General features: G+C 56.3%; 1 protein-coding gene and 1 long non-coding RNA gene across 2 annotated transcripts in view; one reads left to right on the forward strand and one right to left on the reverse strand.

Moving 5' to 3' along the window:
- UMODL1 (uromodulin like 1) overlaps positions 1–9,340 on the reverse strand; it is a 74,332-nt gene extending 64,992 nt beyond the window's left edge. The window contains exons 1-6 of the mRNA XM_045501300.1: positions 7,132–9,340; positions 6,574–6,934; positions 5,772–5,913; positions 1,560–5,099; positions 1,282–1,483; positions 845–1,013 (exon numbers count right to left, since the gene is read on the reverse strand). Of these exons, the coding sequence (XP_045357256.1) occupies positions 845–920 (76 nt within the window). The 5' untranslated portion in view covers positions 921–1,013; positions 1,282–1,483; positions 1,560–5,099; ... (1 more) ...; positions 6,574–6,934; positions 7,132–9,340. The remainder of the gene's footprint in view (positions 1–844; positions 1,014–1,281; positions 1,484–1,559; positions 5,100–5,771; positions 5,914–6,573; positions 6,935–7,131) is intronic.
- Positions 9,341–9,563: 223 nt separating this feature from the next.
- Positions 9,564–12,007, forward strand: LOC123575989. Its single transcript, XR_006701119.1, has 2 exons — positions 9,564–10,937; positions 11,406–12,007. It is a non-coding gene; the product is annotated as an uncharacterized LOC123575989 (long non-coding RNA).
- The last annotated feature ends 13,293 nt before the right edge of the window (positions 12,008–25,300 follow it).

Genomic DNA, 25,300 nt, shown 5'->3' on the forward strand with positions numbered 1-25,300 from the left:
AGTCCGCAGGGAAAGTCAAGGGAAAGAAATCACCACCCAAAATTCTGCTCGTGGCGGAACAAACTTTAAACCAGTGCTAAGCCGCAGTTGACTGTGGAGCCTGTGTGAATTCCCAGCTGAGTAAGACAGATTTCAAAAGCAAATGATTTCAAAGGTTTGCGATCTCACGGCTCCAAAATCCTGGGCTTCAAAAACCTGACCTGCCTCAAGCAGGAACGTGTGCCCGGCAAACGCTGGGGGCAGGTGCCCTCGCTGGGCTCCTCGCTGTCCCGTCGGCCCCTTTGCACCCTCGTGGACCGAGGAGGAAACTGGGGCTGGCGGAGCCCAAGTAGGGGGACCTGGCAGTGAGAGCCCACTTCACAAACCCGAGCCTGCCTGGCAGGGGAAGAAGGTTCGAGCCAGGGCCCGTGGCAATTCAGCTCACTGCCAGCTGGGTGGCCTCGGGCGAGTCCCTGACCGCTCTGGGTCTCCCTCTCCTTACCTGCGAGTAGGGGACTCCAACCCTCCGAGGCTCGGGAGACTTCGATTCCGAGCCTCTAAGGACGCACCCGTCAGTGTGGCCTGCGGACCCGCAGCAGAAATGCACAGTTCTGGGCCCCACCCCAGACCCGCCGACTCGGAATCTGTATTTAAACACTACCGACGCCCAGCTGACTCAGGGGCATGCACACTGCCTGTTTTGTGGTCACCAGAAAGTTTGGCAAAATGGAAACGACACCACCTCTCGAAGCAGATGCGTCTTTGTGGGGCCGCCGCCCTCATGAGACCCACTCCCCGGGAGCCGCCACCCCCCCCCCCCCCGCCGCTCCTCCAGCATCCCCCATGCTGAGCCCAGAGCCCTTACCTGTAAAGCCGCTGGCCTGGCTCGGCCCCACCGTGCTGACCAGAGCCAGCAGGGCCAGCCCGAGGGTCCCGAGCATGGTCGTCGGAGGCAGTGCGGCTCTAGGCCTCTCCTGGGCGGCTACACAAAGGGGTCTGGGCCACCGGGGCCTGGAGAAAGGGCCCTTCTGTTCCTGCTAGCGGTGGCGATGGCTTCAGAGAGCGTGCTCCGGGGGAACGGTCCCTTATGCCTGCTTGTTAACACCCGCCACCAGCGCGACCGTGTCCCTCGGGGGGCCCGCGTGGCACAGCCCATTCTCGCAGCAGACAGATTGCATCTTTCGGGAAAGGTGAGTACCCAACCGCCAGGCGGCATCGCTAGGGCCCATCTCGTTGTTACGCAGAAAACACATTTCAGACCCAGATCTGACTCCCTCCATCAAGCACAAGGTATTCTCTTACCTTATCGTCGCAAACTGGCAGGAGAAAACAGCACCAAATCAAAGTGGTACATCAGATTCAGCAAAGCGTCCTTCACACCGCTGGACAATACGGATCAAAGCCATAAAAATGTTCATAGGCCGGAACCCAGAGACCTCTTCCCGAGGGGTGATCTGAGGGCCGCGAAGCGGCAGTCTCAGAGACGTCTGTTCCCGGTCAGCATCTAAAAGGGACAAGCGTCAAAATGGGCCACCACGGGAGAGCGGGAACGTAACTCATCACCGGGCACCCAGACGCACCAACACGGACCCCGGCGGGCTCGCCACGAAGATGGCGGTGCAGCAGCTCACGGCGTAAAGTCAGAACGGTCCCCACAAAGCCATCTCCACGAGGACACAATTCTGTTCGCTCCCGTGAACAGGGGAGCCAGAGGAGTGAAAAACGGAGCGGGTGATGGGGCTTCAGCCCACCTACGTTTTATCTCGGTGGCCGCCACGCCCGGTGTGTGCGTTCGGCATGTAAGTTTCACACGAGGTACTTTCTCGTGGGTGACGCCGTCCTCGTCGTCCGTCAGGCTGTCTTTCGCTGCTTGGTTGGCAGTGAAGCGGGAGCCCGTTAGCGCCAGGTCAAGACCTCACTAGTTCCGCTGAGAAGACTCTCAGGGAAGGTAACCAAGATCCGCCTCGGCCGGAGCGTTCAGAGGTGTTATTCCCCTGGCGCTCTCACCACAACACAGGCCTTCCAGAAAGGGACCATCCAGCCTAACTCCCACAGCACCGTTGCTACACCTCCTGTCCCCAGTAGGTTAACCGCTAGGATGACGGACGGCCGCGTTTGCGCGGTTAGTGGTTACAGGACAGATTCCAGGACAACAACAACAAAGAGGAGGTGGAAACGATCAGGCAGCGGAGGGGCTCAGCCCGAGCGTCTTGGAAGGCAGTGCCCTCTGCAGAAAGCCGGGAGTCAGGATTGACTCAGAAACCGCTGGGATTAAAAAAAAAGCTTCAATATGAAAAGAATACGTCTTGGAGCTATAACACAATAGTCGAGAAAAGACAGAATTTAATCAGCACCAGCGATAAATGAAAAAGCCTGAACGTTTAAATATGTGAGATGAATCTGTATTGCGATATTCTTCTATTTCTGAGAGCCGTGACCGCTGTCACGGACAAGAGCGTCTATAAAACAGGAAGGTGCGGTCACACCTTCACACTCTAAAACTGGAAAGTGGTCCTGTGTGCTATTTTCTCGCACGTTCAGAACTACTACTGTGTGGAGTGGATCCCTTGCTCCCATTGCACAGATACGGAAACTGAGGGTCAGAGAGGCCACACAGCCAGTGACTGGGAGACTCAATCCTGAAGCCCGAGTTCTTCGCACATCACTCCCTGTCTGGCCAGGGTTCCAACCGGGAGAACGCCCAGCCGGAGGCCCCAAGAGAGCCGAGCGAGGTCAAGACATCTCTCCGGCTGAGCACTTCGTGCTGATTTGGAATTGTCCACGAAACGTTGTCACAGCGTGCTTTCCCTTTATATCAAAACTCACGTGATTCTAAGAAACTCTCAAAAGTGACCATCTGTTTCGAGCTGGGTCCTCCCTCACCCTCCTTTTCTTACAAGCACAAAAAGAAAACCATGGGCGCCCTTTTCACTTCATCCGCAGTGAGGTATTTCCTTCCAGCTACTATTTACGCATGTTTTTCTGCATGACGGCCGCAGGGTTTTTCCACGTTCTTCTTTTCCATGTAAACGCTCTGAGGAGAAAATAACCACGCACCGTAACGTGGCGGGGAGAGGGGAGTCTCTCCAGGACGTCACGCCCATGACTTCAAGAAGGGTCTGGTCACGTGTCCACCCGGCAAAGAGCCCCCGCCCCCAGGCCCCTTGTCCCCAGGCGGGGCCCCTGCGAGGAAACCCCAGCACCTTGCCCAAGAACTAGGGATCTCAGGGGGGTTGCTAGTGCACTGTGATGCTCGTTCACACACAGACACACACACGCACGTGTGTGGACAGGCACGTTCACACTCACGTGCGCTCACGCACGTGCACACCCGTGCACACTCGCTCGCACTCGCGTGTGCGCGTACAGTGCGGGTGCTTGCACGCTCATCCTGTTGCCTGTGCACACGCACACACTCCCAGGTGCTTGCACACTCACACTCTAACGTGAGCGGGTGCAGACGTGCCCCCTGCTTGCACGCTCTCGCGCTTGTGTGTGCACGCGCACGTGCCGACACACACGCCTGCTCGCTCATACACGGGCACACACACCCACGGGAGGCCGATGTGCTTCCTGTCCCTGGAACGTGTGCCAAGGACGTGAGCGGCGCCCGAGCTGGGCCCCCCCCCCCCCGCCCTCTCCAGCTGCAGGAAGAGGGTGAACGGACCTCACCGGCACCTTCTCCTCTCAGGCTCTGAGGTCCCTCGTCCTGTGAACAACAGACCCCACCACAAAATCACCACTGTCGTTACCCTGCGGGCCAAAACGCATGTGCCCCCAGCGCTGTCCTAGGACGCGGCAATCTCGTCCCAAGGGATGGTGCGAGCGGCCCCGGGGAGAGGGGCTCGCCACAGTGGTCTAGGGCAGGGGTGACACGAGGGGTGACATTGCTCACAGCCCCCTTTCCGGAATCCTGCTCAACACGTAGCCTTGACAACGACCATCTATCTGGTGGAACGTGCCTCCCTGCCTCACCCGGCCTCGGGCTGGGGGGACGATAGTGCGGGGGGACACACAGGTGGCAGGGTGTCCTGCGGGCGTGGGGGCTCGCCCTGGGACCTCCCCCCGGGGTCCCGGCTGCAGGGTCAGGTCCCTGCGGGAACTGGGGGCTCTGGGCAGGGGCGGCGTGGGGTCTGCTCTGTTCCCTGCCAATTGTCAGGATCGCGCTGGGGGTAGGGGGAGGCGCCTTCGGCTCTAAGGGGAGCTGGGCGGGGCTACCTCCAGGGTCAAGGGCTGGAGAGGAGCCCAGTGATGCTGTAAGAAGGTCGGGTTCAGAGGTTCGGATCCAACCCAGGCTGTGTTACCCAGAATGGTGTTTCCTGGGGGCGTGGTGTCCCCAGGAGGGGCCTTTTGAAAACGCAGGTAACTTCTCGGCCCAGGGGGGACTCAGGTGAGAGCTTGAGGACCCCAACGACATCCTTGCAAACACCCAAGGACCCTCTGGCGGGGGTGGCTCGGCCAGAAAATCGCTCCGGACAGGGCAGGGAAGCTGGCCTCCCCGGGACCCACCCCTCCGGAGAACCGACAACAAAATGACACCACCCACCGCGTGACAGCCCCCAAAGCCTTCTGAAGAGTTCTCAGGGCCTCCCTTGTTTTCGCTGTGGCCGTGTTCTTCCTCGTCCCACGGGCATCTACACGCAAACACACACGCATTTTTTATCCTTGCCTTACGTTTTCCTTTTGTGTTGAGCGTTGCAGATCCCGTAGATGCTGCTGCTCAGAACCCCAGTCCTGTCGATCAGGATGCACACTTTCTGTCCAAGCCTGAATGAAGCCATGCTCTCCTTACGGCGGGAAGATCCCCGTGGCCCAGGGAGTAAGGCTGCCCCACGGAGCTCCGGTGCCACGGAGGCACACAGGGGAGGTAGGTGAGGACGCTGCTTCTGCAGAGGGCATCCCAGCAGAGCGACCCCCTCCGCGAGAAGTGCCAGCCTTCACTGCCCTTGTGACGACCCTCCAGAGTGCTCTTGGGGGTTTGGGGTCAGTGCTGGGGGAGTGGGATCCGGAAACTGTGGCTTTGGCCACGATTGACCTCACTGCGGTGCCCAGCTTGATTGTGAGGCTGTGGCTGGTCACTGCCCTGGGCCGTGCTCTAAAGATGTTCCATGAGGAAGGGTCTGAAGGAAGGAAGATGGGTGCAGAATAAGAACGAGCCGCCCAGAAACTCGGGGATGCTGGATAGAGGGCGGGCGGCCCGGGGAGCAGGTGTCCTGTGGCCTGTGGTCCGCACTGCGGCCCACCAGCCTGCTTCCGGAAAGATTTCGGCTTTAATTACGGCTCCGAGAGGCCTTGTGCACACGCACCTCCTACTTGGGGCGAAGCCACCCCTGGGGGCGGAGGAGAGGATTCTCAGAAGCAGAGGGCCCCCACCAGGGGGCGGGTCAAGTCTGTGGCTTTCACCCCTGCCCGCCCTAAGGACAGTGTCACCCAGGTGCCCGGCCTGCCTGGGACCGAGGCAACTCTCGGCATGTGGGACTTCCGCTACGAACACCGTGGAGTCCCCGTGAAAACCAGGATGAGTGTGTCGACTATTGGGAAGCTCTTTAAGAAATTCCAGCCCCCACCTCCCAACCCAGGGAAGGGGCCCGGCATCTCTGGGGGAGGGAGAGGACCCCTTTCTTTAAGGCACCTGGGGGAATTTCAAGGGGCAGCAAGGTTGACAGCCGGTGACCCAGTCCAGACCCTGGACGATTTGCCAATAAGGAAATAAAAGTGGGGTGCCCTCGGTGAGGGGGCATAAAAAGATATGTCCACGTTCTAACCCCCGGTGCCTGTGAATGTAAACCTACTTGGAGGTGGAGTCTTTGCAGACGCGATTAACAGAAGGGTCCTGGGATGAGGTCCTCCTGGATCCAGGGTGGGTCCTAAATCTGATGACCGGGTGTCCTCGTAAGAGCAGGGGGGCCAACGGGAGCCGCACAGAGGGGGAGGCTGTGGACGGACAGAGGCAGAGGTCGAAGGGAGGGGTCTGCAAGCCAAGGCTGGTGGCAGTGCTTGGAGACCGGACGAAGCGAGGAAGGACCCTCCCTCTGGGCCTCCAGGAGAAACCGCCCCTGCCCACGTCTTTCATCACGCCCCCCGCCCCCCGCCTGGCCCTCTTACCGCCCCCCTCCCCCACTGCCCCGCCCCCGTGGGCCCCCCAGTTCCGGCAGAGATTTTGGGGGCGAACGGGAAGAGACGGCATGCATGGGATCCGTGGGTGGGTAATGACATCATCGCTGCAGGAAGTGTGTCCATCAGTCTAAAATAACATGGTCGGGTTTCCACCCCTTCCAGGCTCAGGGGTTTCTGCCCTTTGCAGGGCTGCAGGGAAACCTTCGGGAAACATCTCCAAAGGTGATCGACGACGCTAGGTGTTTCTCGGTGTGGTTGACTGCCCAGCTCGCATTCCTTCCCTGCCGACCACAGCAGGAAAACTCCCTCCCTTTGATCTACTGGGTCTGTAACGACTTCACCCCACCAGAAAGGCGCCTTTCCCCTCCTCTGGCAGGAATCTGTTATCTCAGCCACATCTGGGCGGCTCCCCACGGGGTCACGGGCACTGGGCCTGCCCCACAAGGCTTCTCTGCAAACCTCACCACTTTCACTTACAAAATCTCTCCCATCCTCTCGTTCATGTACCATCTACTGTGAGTGGTTTCAGAGAGTGCTGTTTTTGTCCCGAGTCCTGGGTTCAGCACGGCTTGGGAGCAGGGCCTGGGGGGGAAAGTGCCAGAAGGGCCAGCATCGGGGCATTCAGGCCCCAACGTGGCCCCAGCCACCACCCCCCCCCCCCCGCCTCTCTGCCAGCTGCGGCCTCCGCCAGCTGAGTGTGACAGCATTTCTTTCTGTGCACGATCGGTCCCGAAAAACCTTTCGTGCACGTTGAGGCCTGGATGTCTGTGCCCCTCAAATGCCATCGGTCTTGCTGGTTCTGTGAGAAGTGGCCAGAGATGCGCTCAGAGCCTCTGGGCTGGAGGAGAAAGTGCCCGAGGTCAACGCCAAAGCCAGCCTCAGAGGCACCATGAGCATACACTGCCAGCCTCCGTGGGTCCATGTCACTCCCCTGTCCCTGTGAGCAGCTCGGGGCCTGGTTCCTCAGCAGCCCCAGGGGACACCGGAAGCTGCTGGGGACACGTGTGGGGCCGGGGCGAGGTCACTGTTCCTTACGTGGGCAGACGCATGCCTTCTCTCTCGGACACGTCCAGCCCTGCCGGCTTCAGCTTCCGACACTGCTCAGCCAGAGGCCGGAAACAGGAAGTGAGAAGGGGGGAGGGGGTGCTGTCGATACAGAGAGTTCGCGGATGAGAACATCAAAGCTACAAGAAAGGAGAGGACACGAGAGGCAAATCGGCAGCATGAAACACTGGATGTCCTGGATGGTGGGTCTTTTCACCGACAACCTGTTTGCAGAGTCAGCTCCTCACCTGTTCACGCATTCACGCCCCAGCCGTCCCCACGCCCTTCTGGGACACCCCGGGAGCTCAGGACCCAGACCCAGAAAGCCTTCCGGTCAGTTGTGGGTTACGCCGCGTCCCCCAGGAAGCAACGGTCAAGCCTACCCGGGTACCTGTGAAATGGGGCCTTTGCAGATGCAACTGAGCTAAGACGAGGTTATGCTGGCTTAGGGTGGACCTAAGTCCAACCGGACTGTGTCCTTGTAGAGGGAAAGGCCGTGTGACAACAGAGGCGGGGATGGCCGTGAGAAGAGCCTAGCCCCACAGAAGCGATCGCGGCCCTGTGACACCTGGGTTCGGGGCTTCCGGCCTCCAGACTGGGAAAGAACACATTTGCCCTGGTTTGTGGTGCTTTCCTGGCGGGAGTGATCCGGAGAAAGTGTGACGCCCAAGGCGGACATTGAACAGGTTCCCAAGCAGTCATTTGCCACGGTAGGTATGTCGCCACGGATGAACGCCGAGACCTGCGGGGAGCAGACACGGCCCGCGAAGGCTGTGGGCCAGGACCTCGGCTCCTGTAAGGAACCTGTCGGGGGGGACGGTCCCTGAGGCTCAGAGGGGGCGGGGCGAGGCCCCGCCCCAACCCGGAGTCCCCGTCCTTCCAGCCGTCACCCGGGGTAGCGTGGCATCGGTGGCCCGCGCCTCTGCTGGAGTAGGCATCACCCCTGCACCTGTGCGCAAGGTGCTGACCCCTCAGGGGCATGAGAAGGGGCCTCCGTGTCCCTCAGGGCCGGGTCAGAAGAGGTAGTCTTTAATTTCAGGAGGTATTTGGGTCAGATAACGAGGCCTGTTAAGCCCTGGAATGCCTTATCTGGAGCGCTGTCGTGAAAAAAAGGCCGGCTCTGGGTGAACCCGCCAGAGGAGGTGGGGCTCCCGCCACCCTCACCCCTGCGCCCCACCAGGGCCACAATCCCGCGCACCTCCAGCCTCTGCGTCTGAGGTCATGGCTCAGCAGCGGGAGGCTTCAGCCCCGGGCAGCGGGGTACACGGCAAGGGGGGCCCAGCTCCCGATCCAGCTCCGACCCTAACCCTGCACTCACGTGCTGGCAGCTTGGGGAGGCCCTTGGGCTGCGTCCTCGTCTGCAAACAGACAGCAGGCCACCCCTCATCGCTGCGTCACCGAGGCCGGCGTCCCCCCTCCCTCCTTAAGAAGGCTAAGTACGCGAGTGACCGTGAGGTGACCTTGGACACGGAAAGGGCTGTGCAATGTCAGCTCCAGTCACTGTCTGGGGCGGGGGGGGGGGGGGACCCGCGGGCCAAACGGACTCCTTCCCCCAGGTCACCTGGGGACAGACAGGCAGGCAGCAAGGGCCTAGCCATGCTGGACCCAGAGGGGAGCTGGCCGGTCCCCACGAGGGGTACAGGCAGGGAACGCTCATCCCGGGTGGGGCCAGGGGGTCGGGCAGCAGCTGGTCAGGGTGGAGGCAACTGGTGACAGTGTGGCCGCCAGGACAGCGTGAGTCGTGAGCACCAGGACGACACAGACAGGGAACCAGGGCCAGGGCTCAGGTGGCCGGCCTCAGGGAGGTCCACCAGGAGTGGCAGGGCTGGCCCTGGGCCCAGACACTGCTGCCCCTAGAAGGGAAATGGCCAGGGCTGTCGTGGGGTGGGGGTGGGGGAGCCCCGAGCACATCGTCACAACCTGAACACTAACAGGCATAGAGCCGAGCGCCAGGCCCGGGTCCGGGGTCCAAGCTGGCCTGAGGTGGGAGGCCAAGGTCAGGATTCACAAAGGGGCCGGGCCTGGGGGGCTAATGCTTGTGAGGACAGCGGGGCCATCGGGTCAGGGGTGGGCCAACGAGGAGACAAATAAAATGCTGGTCCAACTGGCCCCAGCTCAAATACTGAGTTTGTCTGCACTTCCCCCCACCCCATCCCGGCCCCCTCCCCCTCCCCCTGGGTTGTTGGCCCCTTTATACTTTATTTGGCGGGGGGGGGGGGGGGGGGGGGGGTTCTTTTTTTTTTAACTTTTTAATAAATATTTATTTTTGAGAAAGAGAGACAGAGTGTGAGTGGGAGGGGCAGAGCGAGAGGGAGACAGAGTCCGAAGCAGGCTCCAGGCTCCGAGCTGTCAGCACAGAGCCCGACGCAGGGCTCAAACCCCTGAAACCGCGAGATCATGACCTGAGCCGAAGTCGGATACTTAACCAACTGAGCCACCCAGGTGCCCCACATGAGTATTCTTTAAAGATTTTTCCCCTGATAGACGGTGGGGACCACCATGGGAGGGATCATGGCCAGGACTGCCTCTTCCTGGTACCCAGACCCTTGTCTAGCATACAGTAGGTACTCAATAAATGCTTGTCGGCTGAATGGCCTTGGGTCAGCCGTCAGGCACATTAGGGGGGTCACCAAAAGGGAGGTGGCCTTCCCTACCCTATGTTCCAGGAGCAACTTATGCTAGATACACAGACAGCCTATGCTTCCCAGGACAAACACAACCGCTCTGGCATGCGGGCCATCAGGAAAATGCTTTCTTCTGGTGGTTAGGGCTCAGACCCCTTCGCCCTCGCCTCATCCTGGGAGATCACAGAGTGGAAAGTTCCTCTCTCGGCAGTTTTCCGCACCTGCTTCCTGGCGAGGGAATCCAAGAGTAAGGGGAAGTCACTCCCAGGTGAGAGAGACTGATGCTCAGAGGTGCACCGGTCTTAGAAATCCACTGAAATCTAATATTGTCAGGTATCTCAGGTTCTTACAGGGGCGGCCGCTCCCTCCACACAACCTTGCGCGTCTTTCTACCACTGTACAATCACTGACCAAGGACAGACGGAGCGCCGCACCCCAGGACAGGGTGAAGTCTGCACCCCAGACTTCATCGTCCTGGCTGCTCTGGTTTTCCAAGCGAGCGGACGGGCCATCCTGGGGAGAACCTGACTCAGGGCCGGCCCCGCAAGGCGGTTCTTTCTGGCAAGCAAGAATATCCGCTGGAAAGCCGCAGGCGGGCATTTAAACCAACAGCAACAACATCATAACAGTGTGGAACCTTCCACTGGAGACTCAGGCCCGAGGCAGGGGGATGCCTTCCAACGGGCAGGAGAGTAAGGTGGCCACAGTCACCCTGAAGGTTTGGTGATGGGTTCTTAAAACCGGGTACTTCCTTCCTGATGACCAAGCCCTCTTCTATTTTCCGAAGGCTACGGGGTTTTTGGAAGCGGGGTTAGGAGGAACGGTCTCTCGGCAAACCTCAAACATGCATGAAGCAAGTCCACTGGCGCTCCGTGACTTTGCTGAGGCTTTTCGGGGGGGAGGGAGGGCCTGGGGTTGCAAGCCCAGCATTCGCTGAGCAAATAACTGAGTGTTTACCAAGCAGCGTTCCGTGGTTTGGGGCTTGTATAAATAAAAGATAGACCGATGAGAAAGTCCAAACGGAAAGACCGGCTTGGAATGCCTCCCTTGGCGGGGGTGGGGGCGGGCCGTGGCCGACATTTTTCCATCCCAGAAGGAAAAAGATAGCACTGTGTTTCCAGCACCTCTGAGGCATGAGTCGCGGAGAAACGCTACACGCAGCGTGGGCCTCGTGTAAGTGTCTCGGCAGAGGGTTTGCACAGGTCGGGGCTGCCCTGACAAGGAAGGGATAACCCAGGATAGCAGATGCAGAGGGTTGACTAGTATCCCCCCGCCCCCGCCAAATTCAGGTCCACTCAGAAGCTCAGAACGTGACTTTCTGGAAAGAGGGTCTTTGCAGATGTGATTAAGGTTCAGGCTCCAGAATGAGACCCTCGTGGATCAGGACGAGCCCTGAATCCAACGCCACACACCCCCCAACACACAGAGATTGAACAGATGCGTCTACGAGCCAAAGACCACCAGTGCCAGCCCCCGACACCAGCAGCGGGAAGGGGCAGGGGCAGGACACACACACACACACACACACACACACACACACACACACACACCAGGACCTCAGAGAGAGACAGCCCTGCCCGATCCTGGATTTCAGACTTCTGGTCTCCGGAACCACGAGACCATACATTTCTGTTGTTTCAGGCCGACAGATTTTATGGTGATTTCCTGCAGCAGCCACAGGATGCTGCGACAAGTGGAAAGGAAAGGGTCGCGCGGGGCTCAGGCAGGATCTTTGCCCGGGTCTGCTTACTCTGGGTCTGGAGACGTCTTCGCGTAGACACTTGGTTAAGTGCGCGCCCGCGGGCAAACCACAACGCTGGGAATCCCTCTCCTGCCGAGATCTGTTGGTTCCGGAAAGATCGTGCCTCCGGGTGTGAGAAACGACCAGTACAGATCATTTCAGTGATCTGCCCCCAAGGTTTCCGAACTGAGAAGAAGGATGGACGCTGACAATGGAGCAGAGGCTGGGGCAAGGTGGCGCCTGTCCCTCTGGCCTCGCGCTGCACGCCTCGGTCAGAGAAGGGCGGTGTGGCCTGGGTGGGGTAGGGCCATCCCAGGCGAGGCCCCGCCGTGCCACAGCGACACCAGCACACGGGGCCTGCCGGTCCACCCGGCAACCGAGGGATTTGGCCACGGCCTCCCGCCCTTCCTTCCAGAGCTGAGACCCAGAGATGCACAATAATTTGAAATCCTCCTTCTCTCAGTGTTTATAGAGTAGCAATACAATGGCCTTTGGATCCTTCGATTGATCCTCTTGGAAATGCCGTCTCTTGCATGGATGGAGGGGAAGAAGGAAGGGAAGGAGGGAGGAAGGGCCTCAGTGGGCCCAGCTCTGGCCTGGAGCCTGCAGACCTGTCACAGCCTCGCGTGGAGCTTGGCGGAGAAGGTCGGCGGGTGGGGGGGGGACCGGAAGGAGACCCTCCCACCACCTGTCCCTCCCCGCCCCCCCCCCCCCGGGGAACCCTAGAGACAAGGGAGAGGCGAGGAGGGGCAAGGCCTTTGCAGGGCTGCATCTGGCCTCTCGACCCTGGGTTCCCCACACACAGAAAGTCCCGAGTGACGGGGGCACACCTGGGGGGCTCAATCAGTTAAGCATCTGACTTCAGCTCAGGTCATGATCTCGTGGTTCATGAGTTCGAGCCCCCCATGGAGCTCTCTGTTGTCAGCCCTGAGCCTGCTTTGGATCCTCTGTCCTCTTCTCTCTGCCTCTCTCTCTCTCTCTCTCTCTCAAAAATAAATAAACATTAAGAAAGGAAGGAAGGAAGGAAGGAAGGAAGGAAGGAAGGAAGGAAGGAAGGAAGGAAGGAAGTCCGAGTGATGGGACTTCCTGTCCGGTGGTATTCTGGGTGGTTTCACCTGTGCCTGTGGGCCATCCAGGGTGGTGCCGGGATGCCCAGGCAGGGCTGTGAGGCAGGAACTAGGGTTTCACTCGACCTTTCTTGGGGGTCCTCTCCCCTGATCCCGAACTCCCCAGCGTGCTCCTGCCTGCCCAGATGCACAACCCCCACTGCCCCTCACCACTCGCTCCCCCACCCCCACCCCCGCCGCCAGCAGCCCTGGCCACCTTCTGCTGCCTGCCACACGGTCCCCCCCTCCACCCTGGATGCCCACTGCACTCTGGCTGGCACCAGCTCGAGTTCAGATCCTCCCTGCGGACCCACCGCTCATTAGCTGACAGCGATGCAAATGGGTAAAAGCCGGTGGGATGTGGATGTGCTCGGGAGGGGTGGGCAGGGCAGGCCTGGAGCTCGCGTTTGGGAAGGGTTCCCCCAGGGAGGACAGAAGCAGGTGTGGTGGCCGATGCCAGGAGTCTGAAAGTCTGTCACGGGGAAGCAGCACAGATTTATGTGAGAGAAAGTCGAAAATTGGAACTAGGGATGCCGGCTAGAGGTTTTCCCCACGTCCTACCATGCTGGCCTCTGAGGTGGTGACCTCTGGGATGGCGACCTCCGAGGCGGCCTCCGAAACAGCCTGGCTCCGGTCCCCTCACCAGCCGGGTCACCTCAGCTGACTTCTTCCACACGGTGAGCTTTGCCTTCTTGTCCTTCTTGTCTTGCGGGAATGTTTGTTTTCATTACCACTCTCAAAGCACCCTTAGGAAGGTGGGACCACCTGTAAGGCCGCCCGTCGAAAAATCGAGTGGGTGACCCAAGCCAGGCTTACTTAATTTGCTAGTGTCTCCTAGTTACCTACAAAGCACCTGGGGCATTTTCCTGGGAGGTAAAAAGTGTAATAAGCATTTTAAAAGGTTTTTTTTTTTTTCAATTTTTTTAATGTTTGTTTATTTTTGAGAGAGAGAGAGAGACAGAGTGCGAGCGGGGGAGGGGCAGAGAGAGAGGGAGACATAGAATCCGAAGCGGGCTCCAGGCTCTGAGCCATCAGCACAGAGCCCGATGCAGGGCTCGAACTCACAGACCGTGAGATGATGACCTGAGCCGAAGTCGGATGTTCAACCGACGGAGTCACCCAGGCGCCCCTAAAAAAATTTGTTTTTTCTTCTCAGATAAAAGGCAGGCTAAAAACACGTCTCCATCTTGCTCGTGATCCTGAGCCGGAGGACCAGGACATGGGAGCTCTTAGCCTGAGGTCAAGCGGGAGGCTCTGGTCTAAATCCCTCCCTGGCTCAGGGCCCAGAGTGTAGCCGGGCCATCATCGGCTCACGGGCCCTATCCGCCCCACACTGGTCTGCAGAGATGAAGCCCCACAAAGGGCTCTGAGCTTGGGGTGACCGGAATCACTCTGGACAAAGAATTACTATTCAGTTGTGGGTAGACAGGCTGACCCAGTCGAAACCTGACTTTAATTTAGCTGGGAGGCTTTCCTTCCTTCACAGCTAGGGCAAATTTTATAATTAAACTCACAGTCAAAGAGCATGGCCAGAACTCTGCCTTTTACCACACGAGCAGAGTCTGAAACCAGATTCAGGAGCAGAGAACCGGGCGCTATGGAATACCAGGCTCCGGGCAGGCTGGGGTCAGGGGTGGCAGTGCTTGGTCACTGCAGACCTGGAAACAGCCCCTCGCAGCCCTGCTCCCAGCCAGCCACGTGCCGTTGGCCCAGGTCAGGTGGTTTGGGGTTTGGTTTGCTGACTGATGGAAAGGAGCCGGGGACTCCACGTCTGTAGATGTTCCTGCCAGCGGCTGGTTCTAGTTTTATGCTTTACCGAAGAAAGTTAAAAGAATGCCCCCTCTATATCATTGTGGTCATGACAAGTGAATGCCACGTTCCTGGAAAGGATCCTGGACTGGAAAACACGGTAACCATAAAGGACATTCTTTTATAAACTACAAGAAAGTTCTGCTCACTTGTAGGACTGTATTTTTACATTTATTTTTACTGTATCTTATTTTTACAGTGGCTACATCTTCCCCCAAAAAGCGTCCTTCTGTTCCCCAAAGGAAGTAATCTCTGGACAAGTAATTACTTCCAAGCTTTTCAAACCTTCCAGATCTTTTCAATGGGGGAGACACATGCAAAGAGCCTCCCGTATTTGTCCCGAGAAGGATACTCCCGAGGGCAGTGACCAGGGACCAAACATCAAGCTGCACTGATGCACGGGGGGAAGGGCCACAGAGAACCTGGCCCCTTCATGTCCTCCTGGTCATGTGACTACCCACCACCATTTTTATTTGAGCAAGTTCATCGATGGTTGAAGTGGTAACTCAACTGTGTCAGGGAGTCATGCTAAATACTAACCACATTTAGCTTTAACAAGGGGCGTTAAATTTGAATATGGACAGAGGATTAGAGGCTAGGTTGCAGTAAAGTCTCCCAATTTTCATGAATGTACGATGGTGATGTGAGGGAATGAAAACAGATACTAGACAGACATATTACACATATATGTGAAGATGTATACAGAGACAGAGATATACATATACATATACACACATATACAGTGATATACAGAGACAGAGACATATGTACATATACATACACATAGAGAGATATGCAGAGACATATATAACATAAACATATAGAGAGAGATACATAGAAATAGAGACATATATATACATATACATACATAGAGATATACAGAGACAGAGATATATGTACATATACATACATATAGAGAGATATGCAGAGACATATATAACATATACGTAGAGATACACAGAGACAGAGACACATATATATACATATAGAGAGAGATATACAGATGTATATATATGTATACAGACACACACATATAGAGAGATATACAGAGACAGAGACATATGTACATATACATACACATAGAGAGATATGCAGAGACATATATAACATAAACATATAGAGAGAGATACACAGAGATAGAGACATATATATATATACATATACATACATAGAGATATACAGAGACAGAGACATATATACATATACATACATATAGAGAGATATGCAGAGACATATATAACATATACATAGAGATACACAGAGACAGAGACACATATATATACATAGAGAGAGAGATATACAGATATATATATATGTATACAGACACATACATATAGAGAGATATACAGAGACAGAGACATAAATATACATATATAGAGATATATAGAGACAGAGACATATATATACATATATACACATAGAGAATATACAGAGACATATATACATATGTATATATGTATATACATATACACACAAAGAGATATACAGAGACAGAGATATACATATACACACATATATGGAGATATACAGAGACAGAGACATATATACACATATATATACATATATAAAGATATATAGATACAGAGACACATGTATACATATACATAGAGAGATACACAGAGACATATATATACATATACAAATGTATATACAGACAAACATATATACATATACATACATATATAGAGATATACAGAGACAGAGACATATATATACATATACATATAGAGAGAGATATACAGAGACAGAGACATATGTATACATATACACACACAGAGAGAGATATACAGAGACGGGGACAGATATATACATATACATACATATATAGAGATATACAGAGACATACACATATGTGTGTATGTGTGTATATATATATATATATATATATATATATATACACATGTACATATACACACATAGAGATGTACAGAGACAGAGACAGATATATACATATATATAGACAGAGTGTCTTGGTCCATTCAGGCTGACGTAACAGAGTACCACAGACTGGCTTACAAACAATAGAAATGTAGGGGTGCCTGGGTGGCTCAGTCTGTTGAGCATCCAACTCTGGATTTTGGCTCAGATCACGATCTCATGGTCATGGGCTCGGGCCCCACTTCGGGCTCTGAACTGACAGCCCGGAGCCTGCTTGGGATTCTCTCTCTTCCTCTCCAAATAAATAAACATTAAAAAAAAAAACAATAGAAATGTATCTCCCACTGTTTGGGGGACTGGGAGACCAGATTAAGGTGCCGGCAGGTCGGCCGTCTGGTGAGAACCTGCTTCCTGGTCCACAGGCAGCAGGGACACCCTCTTACTGTGTCCCCACGGGGAGACAGAGCTCTGTGAGATCCCTTTCATTAGGACACTAATCCCACTCAGGGGGGCTCCACCCTTCTGACCTACTCACCTCCCAACAGCCCCACCTCCAGACGCCATCACACGGGACATCAGGTTTCAACATAGGAGTCTGGGGAGGACAGAAACATTCAGACCATAGCACAGAGGTCATATTATGCATGTGGAAAGATAAACATATATATTATTCTCTCTCTTTCCCTCTCCCTCTCTCTCTCTCTCTATATATATATATATGGATATATGCATAGAGATTATACTGTATATGTATAATATAGAGAGAAATATATAGAGACAGATTATATAACATCTAAGAAAAGACATACGGGATATGCATAGATATACTGTATATAGTATATAGATTACACTATATATATATGAACAGACATGTAAAGAGCCAAAGGTTGTTCCGTATCTCTAAGATACATACAAAGATGAAACATATATGAAAAAATATACGTAGAGATTATGTATAGACAGATTATGCCAGACAGAAAAGATGTCAAGCAAATAGGACAAAGTTCTAACAACCGTTGACTCACTCGAAGGGGGCAGGAATTTCTCTGTGCTATTCTCCGCACTTTTCCCGAAGGCTGGAATTAGACCCCACAATACGAGCTTTCTCCGTCCTCACGATGGTGCCCCAGTTTATGAAGGCCCAGGGGAGGCTGCAGGTGCCCCGGGCCATCCCAGCAGCAGCTCCGACCACGTATCTGGACTCGCACACCCAGGAGGGGCCAGCCGCCTGGTTCGAAGCCCAGTACCGCCCAACCCCCCCAAAGCTGGGGTACGTTCCCTGGGCTCCACAGCCGATAGCCCCCAGCGTCTGCACCAAGCCCCCTACCACGATTGCTCACCCAGAGACCCAGACACTGAGCCCAATCGCCACACGCCTTCTCTCCACCAGGCGTCCTACGATCACCCTGCTTGGGAGCAGAACTCCGGCATGAGGAGAACCAGTCACAGAGTCCCCCTCTAACGACGGGCACCAGCTCGCCGCCCAGCTGGTCCGAGCTTCACACGCTGATCGGGTCTGCTCGTGTCACATTCCTGCTCCGGCTGCCCTGCATCTGTTCAAGACGCCTTGGCTGAGTATCTGCCGTGTGCCGCCAGCCCCTGGGTACAGTGGTGACAGATTGGGACCCCCTGGGGGTCCCCAAGGAAGCAAGGTCTTCTTGGCCTGGTCCTCCCCACGCAGCTCCCCAAGCACCCCTCTCCTCCCCTTCCTGGGTGGAACCTGCTGTTCTCCACCTTCTGTGCACAGAGCTCCTCACTCTGCCTTCTCAGCCTCAGTTTCCCCTCTGCGGCTTCCTGCCTCCGGATGTCACAGTCCCCTATCCTGCCTTCCTAGCTGATGGGTCAGTCGATCTTTCCTTCCCTCCTTCCAAATAGGACCCTGCCCTCCATCTGGGCTTCTACTGAGATAGGGAAACTGAGGACTCCATAACAATCTTTTGTCTCCTTTTCCTCCTTCTATCCTTCTGGGACCTGCAGCCCCATTTCACACATGCCCCAGAAGGCAAATCATGTACATCCTCCTCGTGAGGAATGAGGAGTTAATGACTCCTTTAGAGTCTTCTAACGCAAGAGACGTGTAAGGAAGGGCGGGCGAGGAGGACCGGACGAAGCCATCATATGCCCATTCCAGACCACGGGCGTTAGACGTCTCTATGCCAAGAGCCCTGGCCCCGAGGAATAGGTGACTTATGAAGGACTCCTGGACTCCTGTCCCTGTTCTAACCAGTCCCTGGGTGCCTAAGAGGACACACACCAGGCCACATCCTCAGTAAAAACCCCAGACCCCAAACAAAGCGGAGACTCTCTCTCCTCTTCCTTTCTGGAGTCTCCCAGCCCATCTGTTTCTAGCTGCTCGCACGCTCTCTCTCTCTCTCTCTCTCTCTCTCTCTGTATCTTCAATAACCTCTGCTCTCATTCCCTCCCAGGTCGCATTTGGTTTCTGTCCTACACATAGCGAAGGACCCTCTTGGCTGGTCGTACGGGGTCCCCTCTGGGTCCTCAAACCTGGCCTGCCTACGTTGCCACGATCATCTGGGCCAGGACGGTTATGTCTATATGCTGACCTGTCAGAGCACAGAGAAGTGTCTCCCAGCACCCAGTGTGGGTGTAGCACTGTGTCACCGAGGAAACGGTATCAGGAGCCAGTTCTAGAAGTCTCCTGGAGTCCAAGGGGTTTAGGGCCTGGCAGCTCAGAGTGAGGTCCCCGGACCAGCAACCGTGGCATCGCAGGGAGCTCGTCGGTCGCTCGGACTTCTGGAACTGTTGGGGTTTTTCCAAGGCGTCTCCAGGTGTCTCCTGTGCACAGAGTGTTTGAGAAGCGAGGGGCTTACGGCACGCTTGCTCTGGGGATGCAAGGCCATGGAAGTGCTAACCAAGGACGTCAGCCTGGGAGCAAGGAGACGGTCAATTGCAAGTCTGAATGCCGAGATTCCTCCGCAAAACCCCTCCGCCTCCCTTCGGACATCGGGCATCCGAGAAGTAGCTGACAGGTGTGTTGGACGCCCTCAAGCAAGTTGCCAGAGCAGCCGATGCCCCCCAATGTCACCGAGGAGGAAAGAAAACAAGTGAGGTCATTTTCCTGAACCCCCAGCCTAGAGCGGCCACTATCTGGCCACGGCGTTCACGGCTCCATTTCCCTGGACCTCACCCAGCACCCTGTGCGCTGAAAACATCAGCGTGAGATCAGTGAGTGTGCTCATGCAGCCGGGTGACAGATCTGAATTAAGCGGTCCCCGCGTGGGCTATAAATCTGCCCCTGGGAGCAGCCAGCCGGTGACCTCACGGCTGGCTTTCGTCGTCGGGGCTTTGGAACCAGGCAGCGAGGCGTCTCTGTCTCCAAGACAGGGCACGCTGGTCAGAAAAGAGAGGACGATGCTGATGAATTCAGAGTCTTCAAATAAATTCCAGTCGACCACCATAAATTCCCTAAAGTCTGGTATTACATCTCGATGATTGCTTTCCCTACCTTCTAAATTCTAAGATGTGCAATGGGTGTCTTCCCTCCAGGTAAAGAAATAGCGAGGATTCCTCCCCCAAGGAACAAAGCATCCGGCTGTGTGGTCACACCGCATCCAACACAGTGAGGTCACGCAGTCCCCGACAGACGCCGAAACCAGTGGTTCCCCAACCGTTTGGACTAGAGATGTCGAAACCCAGTTTTGGTTTCCTGGAATTCTCCCTCCCCCAGCACGGCCCCCGGTTAACCAAATATTTTTTTTTTCCGCCGAGACAGGTTTTGAATAAATGCTGCATTCAAGATTCCACCACGCTTCAAATAAACACAGGCTGGTCAGCCGCCAATCCCCAAATCGTGCCTTATTGTTTGAAAAACAAATGTTCATGATGATGATTTCCACCCCCCACCCCCACCCCCGGCCTTTGCCCAGAATCTGCCGAAATGGCTGGTGGCTTTTCCTTTGCACTTGGTGACACAGAGAGAGAGGAAGAGTCACAGTTGCAGGGAACTGTCCCCGTCCGCCTACAAGTCGGCTTGCGCTGTCCTGTCTCCATGTCACGAGCTGAACTGACAACCTCCCCGCCCCCCCCACCCCCATCACGCCTCCGTCTTCTGACTGTGTCCCCTTGGACATGTTCCGGAGGACAGACAGGGCCATCCTCGCCCGGGTCAGATACCGTCGGGAATGTGGCGCCACTGGGCATAAAGGCTGCATTCAAAACAGATCATTATTTTACCTGTGCCCTGCTCTCTGCCACGAGTCCCCACTGCCGAGAAGAGCGGGCTTCATGTGGATTCCATTTTCAACTCCAGCGAAGCTGGCTTTGCGTTCCCAGCCCTGCCACCTCTCCAGGGCCGTGCTCCTGCCAGGCCCCGGGGCTCACGCTGCTTCCCGACGGACGCCAGCACCCGTCAGCGGGCCTCAGGGACCACCGGGATTTCACTGTTCTGGAGCAGACGTGCAGGAAAGAGGAATTTCCCAAGGTGGACACCGGGGTTGGAGAGGGCAGGGTGGTCAAAGCACTTAGGCCGCATGGATCTCAAAAGTCTTAAGGTGGGAAATTCCACGACGTCGCCCTGTGCCTGCAGACACATCGTTTAGGGTCCTCTCCTTCTCGAGAAGCTACGGGAACTTCAGTGGTGGGTGTGTGTCTGGCTGGCCTGGAAGCCTGAGGATTTAAGACGGAAGTTCTGCTTCCTGGGGCGTTTCCTTTACTCCGTCCATAGCCCCTCCCGCGGCCCCTGCCGGCCAGCCCCTGAGGGTCCCCCTGCACCCACACACACCCCAAAACAGGCAGGACCAAGACCTCAGAGGGCCCAGTGAAACCTGGAAACGGCCCGAGGTAGACAGGAGAAGGTCCCGTGGCTCAGACCCCAGCCCCCCGGCGTCCCCAGTGGTCCCCCGCCGATGAGACAGAGATGGGAACAGAGCGGAACAGAGGAAGAGGGGTGGGGCTGAGCCGGGAAGGTGGCTCAGGCAGATGAGGGCAGAGAGAGGCTGGCCCTGTGTGTATTTGCATAAATCCCAGGCCTTGTAACCAAGAAGAGGGCCTCAAAGTTCGAGAGGGGGAAATAGCCCCGTTTTTTGCCATGGTCTATCAACTCGCAAGGTCAATTTCTTTGTCCCTCCCACCAAGCGGGGCCCCAGGCTGAAGAGATAAACAGGTACTATCTTGGTCTAGTTCGAGCTGCTCTAACAAAACACTGCAGACCAGAGAGCTATAAACATCAGACACGCATTTCTCACGGTTCTGGAGGCCGGGAGTCCAAGATCAAGGCTCCGGCAGATTTGGTGTCTGGGGAGAGCCCGCTTCCTGGCTCATAGTGGCCGCTTCTCGAGGGGTCCTCAGGTGGCAGAGGGCCCAAGGGTGCTCTGGGGGCTCTGGTCTTGTGACCTAATCATCTCCCAGAGGCCCCCGCCCCCGACACCACCACATCAGGCATTAAGATTTCAACATACGAATGGGGGTGGGGGTTGGACACACCAACATTGCGACCATAGCAGGTGCACAGAATCTGTGTGATGGCAGAATCTGGGAGATCCAGCTTCCTTATGAACGCCTCCAATGCTGGGGAACGCCAGCTCCCAAAGAAACCTATTCCGGGGGTCGAAGCCACAGCACAGGGGCACCCAGGGGGGCAGCCAAGGCTGGAAGAAGATGCCCAGAAGACCCCTGAGGTGAGGCGGGCTGCCTGGGAAGGCAAATGGAATGGGGCGCACAAGGCGGGCTGCAAGTCCCCTGCTGGGGGTTTGTGTGAGCCTCTGATGAAATGGCGGAGGGACCCCAAGGCTGCATGTTGGCCACCTGATGCTGGGTTCTCGGGGACCAGCCGAGGACTGGGCAGGGGGGGGGGGGGAGCCCCGGGCCGGCTCCCATGCCTACTGTTCCCTGCATGCACAGTGCGAGGGAGAAGAGCCACTGTCGCCAAAGTGGGCTCCGAACCAGGACTTGAGGCAGAGCCCAGCCTCCTCGTCTACCTTCACGTCCACGGACCTCAGCTGCATCGTGGGCAAACGGAGGACAAAGATACCCAGCCAGTCATTCCCGGCATCACATGAACCACGGATGTCAGGAGACCTTACAAAAACGTGAGTGCTTCTCGTTATTACTTTCATTCTCGATGCTGTCGGAAATACTAATAACGTTGTCACGAGATACCCTGGTGACAGCCAAGCCGGTTGCCAGGAAATCAGAGCACCTCTGAGGCCACTCCCTCAATGGCTCGAGTCCTGCAGAGACCACACAGCACACAGTCTCCAGCACAAGCTGGTTTCTACCCTGTTCTTCAGGCTCGGGGGACCACACAGGTTAAGAGCACCTGAGCGGAGGCACTTGGGTGGCTCAGTCTGGTTAAGCATCCGACTCTTGATTTCGGCTCAGGTCGTGACCTCATGGCTCGTGGTTCGAGCCCCACGTCAGGCTCTGCGACAGCAGCACACTCTCTTAAAATACAGAAATAATTTTATTGTTTATTAATAAATAATATTCATCGGGGGGTGGGGCCATCAGCCCTTAACAAAAGGACAAACGGATGATCTGGGATTCTCTGTCGCCTTGTACGACCTGCTGTCCCCTGCCTCTCCCGCCGCCCTCCCACCCACCTGGGACCCCACAAGGGGTGAGCTGCTGTCCCGTCGCCAGGGAAGGTGAGCAGCGGGGTGGCCAGCAGGCGCCCACGTGCTGCCTACCAGACCGGCCACCATCAGTCAATGGCCACTTCAGGCAAAATGCAATCAACGATGTTCTGTCCAGCTACCTACGGTGGATTCTGCGTCGGGCTGCAATCACATCACGACCTGAAGCGTCAACAGGAAGGCTAAGACTTGAGCTCTGCCCGCCCTTGGCTCCGAGCGGGGCCGCGGCAAAAGCACCTGCCTTCTTACTTCACCCCCGCTGCGGATTAGAAATGTTTTGGGCCCAACACGTGTGGATTGCCAGCCTCGGGCTCCGGGGTAGAGGGCCTTTGGAGGCACCAGCTTTCCCCACAGCAGCTGCTCCCTACGTGTTGGAACCCGGCGGGGGCGTAACAGAGGGAAGGGTCGTGTTCACGCCCCAGACGAGAGCTGCCTCTGGGCGCAGGCTCAGCCGAGCCGACGGCCTCTCCACGCGGTGATCGAACGTGTGGGAAGGTCACCCCACCTCAAACAGATCTGGGCTGGGTTGACCCCCTCCTCCCCCCAAGCTCCATCAGCGTCGGATGGGCATACGGAGCTTTGCACCAACTTCAGAGGGCAAATTCATTCAGGAACAAGTTTCTAAGTGTCCGCAAAACCTAACTCCAGACGCGTTGTTATCATCCAACGACCACGGTGAATAAATTGGACTCTGTATCGGAATGAAATGCATCGCACAGCATTACTGCCGGGATAACATTTCCCATTTTAAAAAATCACATGCCCTCATTAATTTTTCAGTGAAATGGACATAACACACCCTTATCAATTTCCCCAGTGGACATAACTGACCCTCGTGTGCAAGGGGAACTTTCACGAATGCCTGAGGTTGGCTTTCCTCACAACAGACCCTCAGGCGAGGATCTGCATGCAAACAGGTGATTTGGGTCATGGTCCCTGGAAGCACAGGAGAGGAGGGAAGACAGGGACTTTTATGGCAGGTCCGTCCTCCCGGGCCCCACTGACAGACCAAAGAGGACACACCGCAGAGTTGTCCCAAGCAGGCAAGAGGGGCCTGAGGCATTTCTCCACCGACCACGGTCCCCACTGGTTGGGGGTCACTCCAACTCACCGTCCTCAGCCCATCCCGTGGGCGGGACAGGCTCACACCTGAGACCAGAGAACGTCCTTGTCAGCACACAGACATAAGCAGGACCCTGCTGGTATGTTCATGAGTTCCCCATCCCCCACACCACCACCAGCAGGCAGGCACCTCGGGGGGAGGGGCCCCAGGATGTGGCTGGGCACCCACAGCCGCCAAGGGAGGAGCATGTGTGCTTCTGTCCCCTGCATTTGTGTGTGGGTTTAAAGAACTTTGCTGCTGCCCGACGACCCCACCAGGGTTCTCCAGAAAGGCTCCCCTTCCCCCTGCCGCACCCCACAAACCTTTGTCCCACCTCTGGGGCCACGTGCACGGACAGGTGTGCACCATCCAAGGAGGAACCGCATTTCTCTGCCCCCTACAACTCGCCTCCTCCCTGTGCCCTCTGCTCTCCTTCGAGGACCCCACAACCCACGGGTGGCTCATGCTCCACAAAACAGGGGTCACCATGACCCGCCCCAGGCCCTCATCCCGCACTTTCCATCAGCCTCCAGTCCTGGGAATGTGGCTTCCCGAGTCTTCTTCTGATGGGCCTCTGTTCCCGCTGCCACGCTGGCCCGCACAATACCGTGCCTCCGCTCTGGACACGAGCCACCACCGCCAGTGTGTCCACGCGGCACATGGCGGGCCTGATGCCTGGGAGCTCTGTAAGCATTTCCCAAGTGAATAAACGAGGGCGTGAGTGAACGCCACTCCTTCAGACACACTTGGGATCCACCGTCACGCACACGCAGCCTTTTGCCGCCACTCCCCTCGCAACTCTCAGCCTAAACGTCACTTACTCCCAGACGCTTCCTCTGGCTCTGACGGCACCGGGCGTCTCATTGAAACAACCTCTTTCATCAGACCCCCGGTCACGGCAGAATCAGAGATCTGTATAATTGCGCATTTGGTGATCATCTGTCTTCTCCATGAGACCGCCAACTCCCTGAAGGCCAAGATACCCAGACTCCCCAGCTCCTGGTACCGAGCGGTAGGCAGCACAGTATCTGGGGAAAGGTACAAGAACGCGTTGGATTTGAGGAGGTCGGTCTGCCACCACCCCCCCCCCCAGAGCTGGGGGGACCTCGTCCAGCTCTCGTGGGACCTGGGTGCTCCCGGGAGCTGAGAACTCAGAGCCACCGGCAGGGGTGAGATACGCTCTTAGACGTGTGGGCTCCGAGAGAGAAGGGACAGGAGCCTGCGGGGCTGGCTGGAGGGGCTTCTAGGCAGCTGGACAGGGAGATCGGCTCTTGCCCTGTCACCCACAGACCAGGGAGGGTGGCTCT

Source organism: Leopardus geoffroyi, chromosome C2, assembly GCF_018350155.1.
Source record: "Leopardus geoffroyi isolate Oge1 chromosome C2, O.geoffroyi_Oge1_pat1.0, whole genome shotgun sequence".
Classification (NCBI taxonomy): Eukaryota; Metazoa; Chordata; class Mammalia; order Carnivora; family Felidae; genus Leopardus; species Leopardus geoffroyi.